Raw genomic sequence first — 14,285 nt, 5'->3', positions numbered from 1 at the left:
CTGGAAGAAAGTCATCATGTTCAGTTCCAAGCAAGATCAAACAGTGATTTAATACACAAATGAATGAGAAACTAACATTAAAACACATTTAGCTCTGTCTTCCAGAAGCTCTGTCTTTTCTACCTGTACCATCACAAATTTTTATCTGGTCAATTATTAATGTTCTTAAAATAATCAGCATGGGAATGACCAGATTTCTATTGTTGGGGTCACTAAGACAAAGGAAATGATAGCTTCCAGACAGACAAGAAAGAATATGATATAGTACAGTTGTGTTAAATGTCAAGAGCCCATCTTTAGACCCCCTTATCTAATTACTGATCCCTCAATTCTTCACTGAGGTTGAAGTTTTCAGTTTCAGTAGCTTAAGGTCAATTAAAGGCTCTCTTTACAGTTCTTTTATATTCACTAATGAAAATTATTATAGCCATACAGTAATTTGAAAAGCAATTACAGGAGGCTATTTTAGAATATTAGAAAAATGAAAGGAGTGGAAAGTATTATTACAAATATTCTTAGTTGAGCAGATGAAATATATATATATAGGGGGGGGGATACACTCCAAGACCAGGGATGTATTAATACCACTCTACTACGCCCTGGTCAGACCATATCTGGAGTACTGCATCCAGTTCTGGTCACCACAATTCAAAAGAGACGTTGAAACTCTGGAGAAGGTACAGAAAAGAGCAACCAAAATTATTAGGGGACTTGAAACCAAGACTTATGAAGAAAGATTGCGGGAACTGGGCATGGATAGCCTAGAGAAAAGGAGGGCCAGAGGGGACATGATAGCTGTATACAGGTATATGAGGGGTTGCCACAGAGAGGAGGGGGCCACTCTATTCTCCAGAGCACTAGAGGGCCGGATGAGGAACAACGGCTGGAAGCTGACCAAGGAGAGATTCAACCTAGAAGTAAGGAAGAACTTCCCGACGGTCAGACCAATCAACCAGTGGAACAACCTGCCTACGGAGCTTGTGAACTCCCCAACTCTGGACACTTTCAAGAGGAGATTGGACTGCCACTTGGCTGGGGTGCTTTAGGATTCCTGCTCAGGCAAGGGGGTGGACTGGATGACCTGCATGGTCCCTTTCAACTCTAACAATAAATAAATAAATAAAATAAATATATATGACTATTTATTTTGGAGACCTGGTTTGGTTTTATTTGGAAGCCAAGATTGATCCAAGACATTTCTGTTCAGACATACCATATTTGTCAGAGTATAAGACGCACCCTTTTTCTCCCTAAAAGAGGCTGAAATTTCAGGTGCGTCTTATACTCTGAGTGCAGCTTTTTTCGAAGCTTTTTTTTCAGCCCTAACTAGGTGCTAATAATATTCCCAGCTCTTCCTTGCAGGTTCCTTCATTGTTACTCTTTGTGAAGAAAGTTTTCCAAGCCCTAAGTCTTTACAGAGTATTTCTCATTGCTCTAACTTGCTGCAAATGTTTCTTTCCAGCCCTAATCAGGTGCTAACGGTGTTCCCAGCTCTTACCCGCTTGCAAGCTCTTTCATTGTTACTCTCTGTGAACAATGTTTTCAAAGCCCTCTAAGTCTTTGCAGGTTGTTTTTTCATTGATCTACTTACTCTGCATGTTTCTTTCCAGCCCTAACAATGTTCCCAGCTCTTACTGACTTGTTTTTTTTTTTAAAGCCCTAACCAGGGGATAAAATAATGTGCTGCAGCTGACAAAGGAAAGGATGTTAGCCTGATGAATATCTGGTAAGAAAATTCTTTTCCCTATTTTCCTCCCCAAAAATTAAGGTGCATCTTATACTCCAGTGTGTCTTATACACTGAAAAATACGGTAGGTCAAAGGATTTTTGGAATCTGAATAAGAAAATTCTATCAAGCACAAAAAACTCACATGGCCCTCCGCCCTTAATACAGTCCAAGAAAAGTGAGAAAATCGCAAGGATAAAAGTTATAAAATAGCAGCAACCAAAAGGTAAAAGGCAGGTGGATACATTCAGGGATCCCCCCTCACCCCCTTCAATTATATGGCACTATATAGAGCTTTTGCGATCTGACAATGACTCTGTAGCAATTCTGTACTGCAGGCCACTGAACTGTACAATTCTGTACTGCAGTCCCAAAGAGTTGGCCTTCTCCGGGTCCTGTCAACTAAACAATGTCGTTTGGCGGGATCCAGGGGAAGAGCCTTCTCTGTGGCGGCCCCGGCCCTCTGGAACCAGCTCCCCCCAGAGATCAGAATTGCCCCCACCCTCCTTGCCTTTCGTAAGCTCCTTAAAATCCACCTCCCTCAGGCATAGGGGACTTGAGATACTCCTTTCCCCCCAGGCCTATACAATTTATGCATGGTATGTTTGTGTGTATGTTTGGTTTTTAATAAGGATTTTTAGTCATTTTAAATATTAGATTTGTTATACGCTGTTTTTATTATTGCTGTTAGCCGCCCCGAGTCTACGGAGAGGTGCGGGATACAAATCAAATCAAATCAAATCAAATCAAATCAAATCAAATCAAATCAAATCAAATCAAATCAAATCAAATCAACTCAACTCAACTCAACTCAACTCAAATCAAATCAAATCAATAAACAAACAAACAAACAAACAAATAAATTCTACTCACTGTAGTCACTAAAGCCACTTGCCAGTTTTTAAGCTGCCATTCACATCGGATGACAGGACCCACTACAGCAATCAGCATGATTTCCATAGCTTCTACCACCTTTAGGGAAGAACATAGGAAACAGTATTTTAAATATGTACCTGTATATAGTTTTCAACATATCGAAGACACAAAAAGGGGATTTTCAATGCTCATTCCAGATCTCCTATGCCTCTGTACAGTACTGTACACAGGTATGGGAGATCTAATAAAATAAAAATAAAAATATACAATTACCATGGAATTTGAAATAAATTCAAAATGTTTCTCAACAATAAATAAAATTGATGCCACTTTTGCAAAGGGGAAAAAATTTAGGAAATGATGATAAATTTCATTGCAATATTAATAAAAAAAAAACTTACACCAGTGCTACCCATAATCATAAAGAGTGCAATGTGGAATCTCCCAAAACCAATTGTTTCCACAGCTTCTTCTACTGTAAAAGTCTTTTGCTCTATAATATTAAACAGAATATTAATAGATATAATAAATAGAATAAATTAGCATTTGTTCATTATTCTTAAGCATAGAAAACATTACAAAAACACAGGAGGGTGAAATACAGATTTTCCCCAAATACACACTAATATGCACATATAAAAATAATTAATTTCACTATTATTCACAAGTCTATAATTATATATGCTGTTTACCTCATCTCTATCCAAAAGCTATCAATGGGAATTTGCCTGTTGCCTTCCTTCTGATAACTATTTATTTACTAAATTTGATTTTTTTTAATGCACAAAAGAAGAATCTTATGTAAGGGTGGTTGAAACAGAAGATGATTTCAAATAGAGAATTATGAGAGGGAAACAGAAGACCATCCACCAAGAAGTTGTTATAAGTTTGGTTAAGTCACATTTTGTCCATAAGTGTCAAGAATATTGTATGCACCTACATCCCAAAACTGCTCAGTGTGCATAATATTAAAGTATGCCTAAATTATGTTAGCAATTTCCCAACTTTTCAGTTGAGGGGAGAGAGAATTTAAAGCTTTCAAAGTTTTGTAATTCTGTAAGAAATCATTAAGACTTTGAGGGAACTTTAGCCAAGAACTCACAACTGAGAGAAAGATGAACACCAAACTATATTACCTTTTTTTGACTCCTGTTCCCGAGTTTCCATTTCCTCAACAGTTACAGCATTTGTTCCTTGTTGGTGCTTGACTGACATCTTTCAATTTTCCTTAATTTACTTGGAGGTTCTGTATGTAGAAACTCTTAATTCAGTTGAAAACTACGCAGAAGATATAAAGGGATCTTCTTAAAGCTTTGGGCTCAGATAAATACATATATTATTATTATTATTATTATTATTATTATTATTATTATTAATAATAATTAAATTTGTATGCCGCCCCTCTCCGTAGACTTGGGTGGCTCACAGCAGTAATAATACAATATAAGCAAATCTAATAATTAAAAATCGCTAAAAAACCCTTATTAAAAAAAGAAACATACATACAAACATACCATGCATAAGCTGTATAGGCCCGGGGGAGATATTTCAGTTCCCCCATGCCTGATGGCAAAGGTGGGTTTTAAGAAGTTTACGAAAGGCAAGGAGGGTGGGGGCAATTCTAATCTCCGGGAGGAGCTGGTTCCGGAGGGTTGGGGCCGCCACAGAGAAGGCTCTTCCCCTGGGTTCCACCAGACGACATTGTTTAGTTTACGGGACCCGGAGAAGGCCAACTCTGTGGGACCTAACTGGACGCTGGGATTCGTGTGGCAGAAGGTGGTCTCGGAGATATTCTGGCCCGATGCCATGAAGGGCTTTATAGGCCATAACCAACACTTTGAATTGTGACTGGAAACTGATCGGCAGCCAATGCAGACTGCGGAGTGTTGGTGTAACATGGGCATACCTATAGTACTTTGTTCCCTGAAATTATTTCGTACTTGAATTTCTCCTGCTCATCTATTTTTTATCTGCTACTGTTGGGCATGAATTACTTTAAAAAAGAGCCACCGCAAATCAAAATCCAGATGCCAAATGTTTCCCCATCTCTGATACAAAAGACCATTTCTTTAAGGGCTGTTGGCTGCTGCTCCTGGGTTTGAAGAACTGAGTTCAAAGAACTGATCAAAACTAAGCTCTGCTTAAACTGGACATTGCTTTGTAAATTATGCCTACTTCATTCAAACCAGTTTTAAATCTAAGTAAATATTCTTCTGGCTTTATGTAAAACAAATTGTGAATTCTATAAAATGGCTAGTCCTCATTTCAGATGACAACAATTTGATAATGAATGCTAATAACAAAATAATTATTACTGAAGGGATGGATAATTACAACAGTATAAGAGAGCACTGCAATACTTAGCAAATGTATGAATTCCTTCGTGGTCAGAATTATTGTGCAGGGTAATCCATCTTAATACAGAAAAACACTTGTATTCGACAGGAATTAGTCACAAAAAAATGTGAATACATTTACAAGTTTATAGAAACATAGAAACATAGAAGATTGATGGTAGAAAAAGACCTCATGGTCCATCCAGTCGGCTCTTATACTATTTCCTGTATTTTATGTTAGGACAGATATATGTTTATCTCAGGCATGTTTAAATTCAGTTACTGTGGATTTACCAACCACGTCTGTTCCAAGCATCTATTACTTTTTCAGTAAAATAATATTTTCTGGTGTTGCTTCTGATCTTAGCCCCAACTAACCTCCGATTGTGCCCCCTTGTTCTTGGATTTACTTTCCTATTAAAAACACTTTCCTCCTGAACCTTAAACCTGCAACATGTTTAAATGTTTCGATCATGTTCCCCCTTTTCCTTCTGTCCTCCAGATTGAGTTCATTAAGTCTTTCCTGGTATGTTTTATGCTTAAGACCTTCCACCATTTTTGTGGCCCGTCTTTGGACCCGTTCAATTTTATCATATTTTTGTAGGTGAGGTCTCTAGAACTGGACACAGTAATTCACCTGTCTCACCAGCGCTCTGTACAGCGGGATCACAATCTCCCTATTCCTTTATTACATTTTTATTTATTACACCATCCCTACTTGATTTCCACAGCCATCCTTGTAGGTAGATTACATTGAGAGTTGAAACCTCAAGATATTCAATAAGGTCTGTGGCTGATTTTTATTTCCAGACCAATCTTTTTCACAATCTGACATTACATCCCCTATCTTCCAGATCAGTGTTCCTTCTATTTTTTTTGGGGGGGTGGTGGTGGAAAACTATAGTGTCTGAGCGGCAGTCCCTTCGGGACTGGGCGGCACAGAAATAATAAATAAACAAACAAACAAACAAACAAATAAAAAACCCACCCTGTTTTGCCTCAGAGAATTTCAAAATAAAATACTGTACTGTGTGTCTATAACAGTGAGCTCATCTTAGGGCAACTCTATCAATATCAAAATGCCACTTAAATAGTTGATCTCGTTTCAAACTAGATTTTGATTTTCTTTCTCTCTTCCTTACTCCCATTCTTTTTCTTTCTCTTTTCCTTCCTCTCTTTTTTCTATCTGTTTCTCTCTCCTCCTCTCTTCCTCTCTCTCTCCTTCCCTCTCACTCTTTCCCTCTCGGCTTCTGGGCAGGTTTGGAAAACTCTGAGCTGATGATGATTTTTAAGTGAGCGATTGCTCACTGCTCAGCTTAGAGGGAACTATGTTCCAAATAGTAGTTGCTGGTGATGAAAGTTGTCACCAAACACATCTGGAGAATATCAGGTCAGCACTGCACTGATAACATAAAAATCATTTCTAAAAACAGTTAAGTAAATTAAATTCTTACAATAAGAGGGGAGGGGGAATTGGAGACCTACCATAACTTGTTTGATATCTACATATTGAATATTTTGTCTTACCTTTTGTCAAACAATTGTCAGGGCTTGCTCTCTCCTTGTCTTTTCAAATATGTAGCTCTACTATGCTTGCTATAATCATGCAATACACCTGGATTTACCACTTCCCTTCATGGCTGAAGGTGTACAGTTCCCATTATAACATCTTTGCCTCTTCAGATTTCAGGTTTAAGACCTTCCTAGTAATTATTTCCCTCTGCTTAGAGAGCAGGTGGCCAAACCAGGAATTTCTTAACAAGTGTGTAATTGTATGCTCTTTTGCTGTAGGTTTACCTTTTTTTTTTCAAGCAAGTCAGGATTTTTATTTCAGTCCCATATATCACTGCTGCTCTTGCATTCTCACAAAAAATTGGCTCTGTTATTTCAGTGATTGATTAAAACAAGCCAGAGAAGTGCTCTGTCGGGCTCTCTGGTAGACTCCTCCCAAAAATTCACAGGTACAAATTTCAGACACACACATTTGAAAATTCAAAACAATGTTCTTTATAATGAAAATTCACTTAAACTAAGCCCTCTTTTGGTATAGCAAAGAGCACTCGTCTCCAAACAAACTGGTAATTTGTACAATTCCCTTATCAGTTCTGTGATACTTAGCTTGCAGCTGTGAGGCAATTCACAGTCCTTCTTCTTTCACAAAGTGAAACACACTTTGATCTGGTTTAGTTGCAAAGCAGGGAAAAATCAGCACACAAAATGTCAAAGTCAGTAAAGCAATCACGAAATACAACGATCAGATAATCCTCCACAATGGTCAAACCCACAGGCTGCTATTTATAGCAGCCTCACTAATTACCACAGCCCCATCCAACCACAGGTGGCCTCATTTTCTTTGATAATAATCTCTCAGTTGTTATTGCCTATGCATCACTCTCCGCATGCGTGGCTGTATCATTAACTCTTGTTCTGAATCCAAGGAGGAGCTAGATAATTGATCTCCTTCTGAGCTGTCTGCCACACTCTCCTCCATGTCACTCATGTCTTCTTGGTCAGAGGAGCCTTCATCAGCAGATTCCACTGGGGGCAAAACAGGCCTGCAGCATGTGGATGTCTCCCCCACATCCACAGTCCTTGGGGCAGGAGCTGGACCAGAGCTAACCACAACAAGAAGGAAGCAGAGAAGGGTCAAATTGCAATAATGCAAATGCATTGCTCACATATATATCTTGCACTGTATGTTGCTAGTCTGAATTCAGCAAATCTTCTAAGAAGGTTTGAAAAGAAACATGGATGAATCTGTCTATTTGTTTCTCTCCATTTCTTATTTTTGTGAAACCTTTCGTGTATATTTATTTTCAGTTCCTCAGTTTTACTGATCTGTTTTTTAAATTTTTATTTATTGAATTTTTCAAATTAAAAATATACACATCCCAATAATTTTTACAGATCTTTACCCATTTCTTTATGTTTCTTATTTTACAGTGTTATTTTAAATATAAACAAAATATGTTTGTTTATATTTAAAAAGATAACTAGATGGATAGATATAAGTACTGTATATAAGTACTGTCCGTTGCGTGGTGAGCTTGGGGGGGGCAAGGGAAGCTAGGGTGGAGAGCAAGCCCTGATAAAGGGCACACGCCCTGCCCCCGGCTTCCCAGAATGCCCTAGTGGCCACTGGGTAGTCTGGGGCATTCCCGCGCTGCCGCGGGCAACACCCCCAGCTGATGGGGGTACCGAGTTGGTTCTCGCCATTGGCAACTGTCGGCTGGGCGTTAAATCGGCCAGCCTCTCATATACATATAAATAGATATAGATATATAGGTGTATAAATATATGAAAATATATAGATGGATAAGTACTGTATATAGATAGTTAAATTTATATATCTATCCATTTTTGTATACCCTTACACATTCCAGGACTGTTATCTGCGTGAGAGTAATTTTGGCTCTGTTTAAAGTGCATGCGTACAGCACTATTTTTGGATAAACTGATTTTCTTTTTACTCTGAGACGGTGTGTGTGTTTGAATTTACATTCCTATCTCATTAGGGAGGCTCTTAATGAAGGACCTGGCATAACAGTACTTAGTTTTTAATCCCTTACAGAGGCCATGCCATGCTGTGGGCTCAGAGCATCTTTAGGTAGCCCGCTGCCCTCCAAATGTCCCATCATCACTGCTGAAAAGTCAGTTGATAAATTGGGATAAATCAGCTGATTTCTGGTGCCATCCTTTTCTTTTTATCGGGTAATAAAACAGCTCTGGCCAGTTCTGGCTAGAGATTTAATTTAGAACTAGAGATTTAGGAGCATAATCCTAGATTCGCCCACGTTTCTGCAACACTCCGCGGCCTGCACTGGCTGCCGATCGGTTTCCGGTCACAATTCAAAGTGTTGGTAATGACCTTTAAAGCCCTACATGGCATTGAGCCAGAATACATCCAGAACCGCCTTCTACCGCATGAATCCCAGCGGCCGATAAGGTCCCACAGAGTTGGCCTTCTCCGGGTCCCGTCGACCAAACAATGTCGTTTGGCGGGCCCCAGGGGAAGAGCCTTCTCTGTGGCAGCCCCGGCCCTCTGGAACCAACTCCCCCCAGAGATTAGAACGGCCCCCACCCTCCCTGTCTTTCGCAAATTACTTAAGACCCACCTTTGTCGCCAGGCATGGGGGAGTTAAGTTATCCTTTCCCCCTAGGCTATTACAAGTTATGCATGGTATGTTTGTGTGTATGTTTGGTTTTTTTATAATAAGGCTTTTTTAGTTGTTTTCATTAATTGGATTGTTCATGTTGTTTTACCACTGTTGTTAGCCGCCCCGAGTCTGCGGAGAGAGGCGGCATACAAATCCAATTATTATTATTATTATTATTATTATTATTAATAATAATAATAATAATAATAATAATAATAATAATATTGATCAATGAGGTAAGAACTAAAATGGTTGGATCCTGCTTCACATGTACAGTCTATTTAGCTGTACAGGAAAGAAAACTTGGCAGCCGGAATAGGCTGCATTTGAAAGGATGAAAGAAATCTTTTCTTTCAGAAGTACACAAACATATTCCGTTTCAGATAATCTTCTTTCCACTTAAATTCTGATCATTTGGATAAAAGCCATTGCAACAATATCCCATGGTGTTCCGAAAATGGGGGTAAGGAGAAAAGCTTGAGCAGTCGCATCTGAAAACCTCTTAAAACAGTGAAATCGCATACACAACTAGAATTACGTCAAGAATGCTTGTCTTTTGTTTTGTCCTGTAAAATTCAGAGTTGATTTAAACTGATGGGAGATACTTCACTGAAGTGTCCCAATTGGATATGATGTTGTATTTATCATAAGGCTGTCATGTAAACGAGGATTCTCACAACCAGTTTACAGATAGTCAATACATTCTGGGTGCAATTCCTTGTCCAGTAATACAAGATTTCACTCAGAGTGAAATCAATCAGGCATTGTTGAGGTGCTTCAAATTTTCATCTTAGTGCATGAATCAAGGCATCCTTTGTAGATATTTAATGGTACATTTATTCATTCATTCATTCATTCATTCATTCATTCATTCATTCATTCATTCAATTTATTAGATTTGTATGCTGCCCCTCTCCGAAGACTCGGGGTGGCTTACAGCATATAATATAAAACAATGTTATAGAAAGACAAATCTGATGAATTAAAACTTTGAGCCGGGGTGGCGCAGCAGGTAGAGTGCTGTACTGCAGGCCACTGAAGCTGACTGTAGATCTGAAGGTCAGCGGTTCAAATCTCATCACCGGCTCAAGGTTGACTCAGCCTTCCATCCTTCCGAGGTGGGTAAAAGGAGGACCCGGATTGTGGGGGCAATAGCCTGGCTCTGTTGAGAAGTGCTATTGCTAACCTGTTGTAAGCTGCCCTGAGTCTAAGGAGAAGGGCGGCATAAAAATCAATCAATCAAACAAACAAACAAACAAACAAACAAATAAATAAATAAATAAACTACACAACCTAAAATCCCAATATATTAAAAATCAATCATACACATTCAGATCTCAACCATACATCACATTTATTGGCCAGGAGAGCCAAGACCTAATTACCTCAAGCCTGGCGACATAAGTGAGTCTTAAGACTCTTGCGGAAGGCAAGGAGGATGGGGGCAGTGCAAATCTCCAGGGGGAGTTGATTCCAGAGGGCCAGGGCCCTCACAGAGAAGGCTCTTCCCCTTGGCCCTGCCAAACAACATTGTCTGGTTGACGGGACATGGAGAAGGCCAACTCTGTAGGACCTAACTAGTCGCTGAGATTCATATGGCAGCTCTAGGTTTTTTTGAGTTTTTTTTCCTTCCCATCTCTGATGAAAAAGAAAGTACTATTGCATGCTTGCTCCCCATGAAAGAAATAAATTGTAATGATATTTCTGCAGTGGAAAGTTGGATTTTTGTATTTATCTTAGTTACAAAGTAGCTAAAGAGCGTACCTAGGTGACCTCTCTTCCATTGAAGAACAACGTTTTCCAGTCTTCTCAAATTGCGTTTTCTTTCAACATCTTTCAGTGCAAATTGGGTGCTCTGGGGTGGAGCCTCCATTTTCGCTACCCCGCTGTGTACCCCCGCCGTCCAGGCAGTAGCCCACCCCTGGGCGTGCATAAACACACCATTGTGCCTACCGTCCCCATCCTACTGTCCTATTGCCTAATTTACCTGTATGTACTTTGCTCATGTTTATGTTTATAACAATACCTACTACCTTGTACATGCTTGAGAAATAAATAAACAAACTTCTGGTTGGGGAATTCTAAGAGTTGAAGGTCCACAGTTGCTAACGTTGAAAAAGACTGCTCTAATTGTTTGACAGGGTTATTTTTTTTTAAATGAATTGCAAATGGAAAGCAGTTTTTTTCCAACCTAGTACACCCCAGAAGTGCTAGAAGCACATTTTTCAGAATTCTTAAGCAGCGAAAGAGTCAAAGTCTCAACACATCTGGAGAATAGGTAGAGTTTTTATTATGCTTGTCTCTGACAACACATAGTGGGGAAGTTCTGTATCCTTTCTGGCTCTTAATTCTCAAGGAGATGCTCATCAAGGAAAAGAATAGCCTGAGAAACCTCAGAAGTTTCAGATTGCAGCATCATTAACCGGAGTCATTCTTCCATCCTTTCTATTATGGCCTTGAAGGAGAATGGTGAAAAAGGAGAGCCAGAACCAGAATAGAATTTGTTCTGAAATTCCACCCTAAAAGGAAAAAGATTAAATCATTTCTTTAGTTTTATTGTTTTTAACCCCATTTTTCTATGAAAATTTTTTAAAAAGCAGTTTGCAAAAAGAAAAAAAGAAAAAGGAGAAAGAGTGTCCCCCCCCCCCCCTCCAAAAGATGAAAATATCCCTCAATGGAACAATTTTTGAAATTTGGAAGAAATTAGAAGGGTATAGTTTCCAACTACAGTGGTACCTCTACCTACGAACGCCTCTACTTACGAACATTTCTAGATAAGAACCGGGTGTTCAAGATTTTTCTTCTCAAGAACCATTTTCCACTTACAAACCTGAGCCTCCAAAACTGTAACCGGGGAGAACCCTCCGTGGGGCCTCTCTAGGAATCTCCTGGGAGGAAACAGGGCCAGAAAAGGCGGTTAGAAGCCTCCATGGGGCCTCCCTAGGAATCCCCTGGGAGGAAACAGGGCCGGAAAAGGTGGAGAGAAGCCTCCGTGGGACCTCTCTAGGAATCTCCTGGGAGGAAACAGGGCTGGAAAAGGTGGGGAGAACCCTCCATGGGGCCTCTCTAGGAATCTTCTGGGAGGAAACAGGGTCGGAAAAGGCGGGTAGAAGCCTCCGTGGGGCCTCTTTAGGAATCTCCTGGGAGGAAACAGGGTCGGAAAAGACGGGTAGAAACCTCTGTGGGCCGCAATAGGAATCTCCTGGAAGGAAACAGGGCCGGAAAAGACAGGGGAAAGCCTGTGTGGGGCCTCTCTAGGAATCTCCTGGGAGAAAATAGGGCCGGAAAAGGTGGGGAGAAGCCTCTGTGAGGCCTCTCTAGGAATCTCCTGGAACAGGGCCTCCACCCTCCCTGTGGTTTCCCCAATTGCATGCATTGCTTTTACATTGATTCCTATGGGAAAAATTGCTTCTTCTTACAAACTTTTCTACTTAAGAACCCGGTCACGGAACAAATTAAGTTCGTAAGTAGAGGTACCACTGTACTCTGTTGCTACCGGGACCACTTAAGAAAGGCACCTTGAGTGGCATTATTGTTGTGGGATTGTTTCATGGATAAAATGTTCCTGATTCACTCATGCCTGCCAATCGTCGTCGGACAGCCAGTCGTGAAGGGAGCGCAAGGCTCCGGCCATATGCCTGGGCACCACCATTTGGGTTTTTTTTACCATCTGCGCATGCACAGAGCGCTTTGCACATGCGCAGAATGTAAAATAATCCAAATGGCAGCATTTGGGCAGGTGGGTGGAGTTTCAAATTCCCTTCGCACCGACTCTCTGATGACTGACAGGCACAAGCGAACCGGGAGCATTTTACTCCTGACCTACCAAATATGTTAAACTAAAACTCCCATCATACTCATTCAATATGGTTCCAGTCTAGGGCCCTGTCAATATTTCACAAGCATGAAAAAGAAAAAGGGAGGAAAAGTAAAGAAAGAAAGAAGGAAGAAAGGGAAAAAGAGTGCTGTTGGTCAACTATTTCAGTTGACTCATGCAGTTGAGCAAACTGTTCCTAAGCACATTTATGCAATTAGTAAGTTCCTGATTTGCAAATACAGTTATTACACAGTAAGGTACATTTATTTATAATAATATATATATACAATGATACCTCATCTTACAAACTTAATTAGTTCCGTGACCAGGTTCGTAAGATGAAAAGTTCGTAAGACGAAGCAATTTCCCCCATAGGAATCAATGTAAAAGCAAATAATGCATGCAACCCCATCCCCAAAATCACCCCTTTTGCCTTGCAATGCTGGGAATCCCCGCCTCCGGACGTCCGTTGCCAGCCGAAGCACGGGGATTCCCCTGAGGCTCCTCTCGCTGGGAAACCCCACCTCTGGACTTCTATTGTCAGCCGAAGCATGGGGATTCCTGAGGCTCCTCTCGCTGGAAAATCCCACCTCCAGACTTCCATTGCCAGCCGAAGCATGGGGATTCCCCTGAGCCTCCCCTCGCTGGGAAACCCCACCTCCGGACTTCCATTGTCAGCCGAAGCGTGGGGATTCCCCTGTGGCTCCCCTCACTGGGAAACCCCACCTCCAAACTTCCATTGCCAGCCGAAGCAGCACTGGCAAAAATGAAGGGATTCCCTTCATTTTTGCCGGCACTGCTTTGAATGAGCCTCAGGGGAATCCCCGCGCTTCGGCTGACAACGGAAGTCCAGAGGCGGGGCATCCCAGCGGCGGCGGCTCAGGTTCGTAAGGTGAAAATAGTTCGGGATAAGAGGCAAAAAAATCTTAAGCACTGGGTTCGTATCATGAAAATTTCGTATGAAGAGGGGTTCGTAAGACAAGGTATCACTGTATATGAATATATGCAGAGGTGGTATTTATTGTCATGTGATCTGCTGGTTATCAATATGGTATTCGTTAGTTTCTATGTATATCATATTTGGGATAAGGTTTATTTCTATCGGCTGTTGGCATGGTCTGTTTATTTCGTATATCCTATGAGCCAAGATGTTGTTTGTTTTGCATCTTTTATGCTTTGTATATATATTTTTTCTGATCCAACCATTCGTACCAATTTTCCCAATTTCCTTTTTTTTTTCCCTTTCCTTTCTTTTTCTCCTTTCTTTCTTTTTTCTTTTTACCAGGTATAAATTTAGTCTAGGCTTAAGTGATAAGACAACTATGTAACCAATAAGGTATATTATGTATATACCAATATGTTATATATAAAAT

At 40.4% G+C, this 14,285-nt stretch overlaps 1 protein-coding gene across 1 annotated transcript in view; it reads right to left on the bottom strand.

Annotated features, from left to right (window-relative positions):
- Positions 1 to 11,365: 11,365 nt before the first annotated feature.
- The window catches only part of ATP6V0A4 (ATPase H+ transporting V0 subunit a4), a 60,015-nt gene continuing 57,095 nt past the window's right edge, over positions 11,366 to 14,285 (bottom strand). Inside the window, exon 22 of the mRNA XM_070756312.1 lies at positions 11,366 to 11,614. Within this exon, the coding sequence (XP_070612413.1) occupies positions 11,524 to 11,614 (91 nt within the window). The 3' untranslated portion in view covers positions 11,366 to 11,523. The remainder of the gene's footprint in view (positions 11,615 to 14,285) is intronic.

This window comes from Erythrolamprus reginae, chromosome 6 (assembly GCF_031021105.1).
Source record: "Erythrolamprus reginae isolate rEryReg1 chromosome 6, rEryReg1.hap1, whole genome shotgun sequence".
NCBI lineage: Eukaryota > Metazoa > Chordata > Lepidosauria > Squamata > Dipsadidae > Erythrolamprus > Erythrolamprus reginae.
This window is presented reverse-complemented; position numbering and strand designations above follow the sequence as displayed.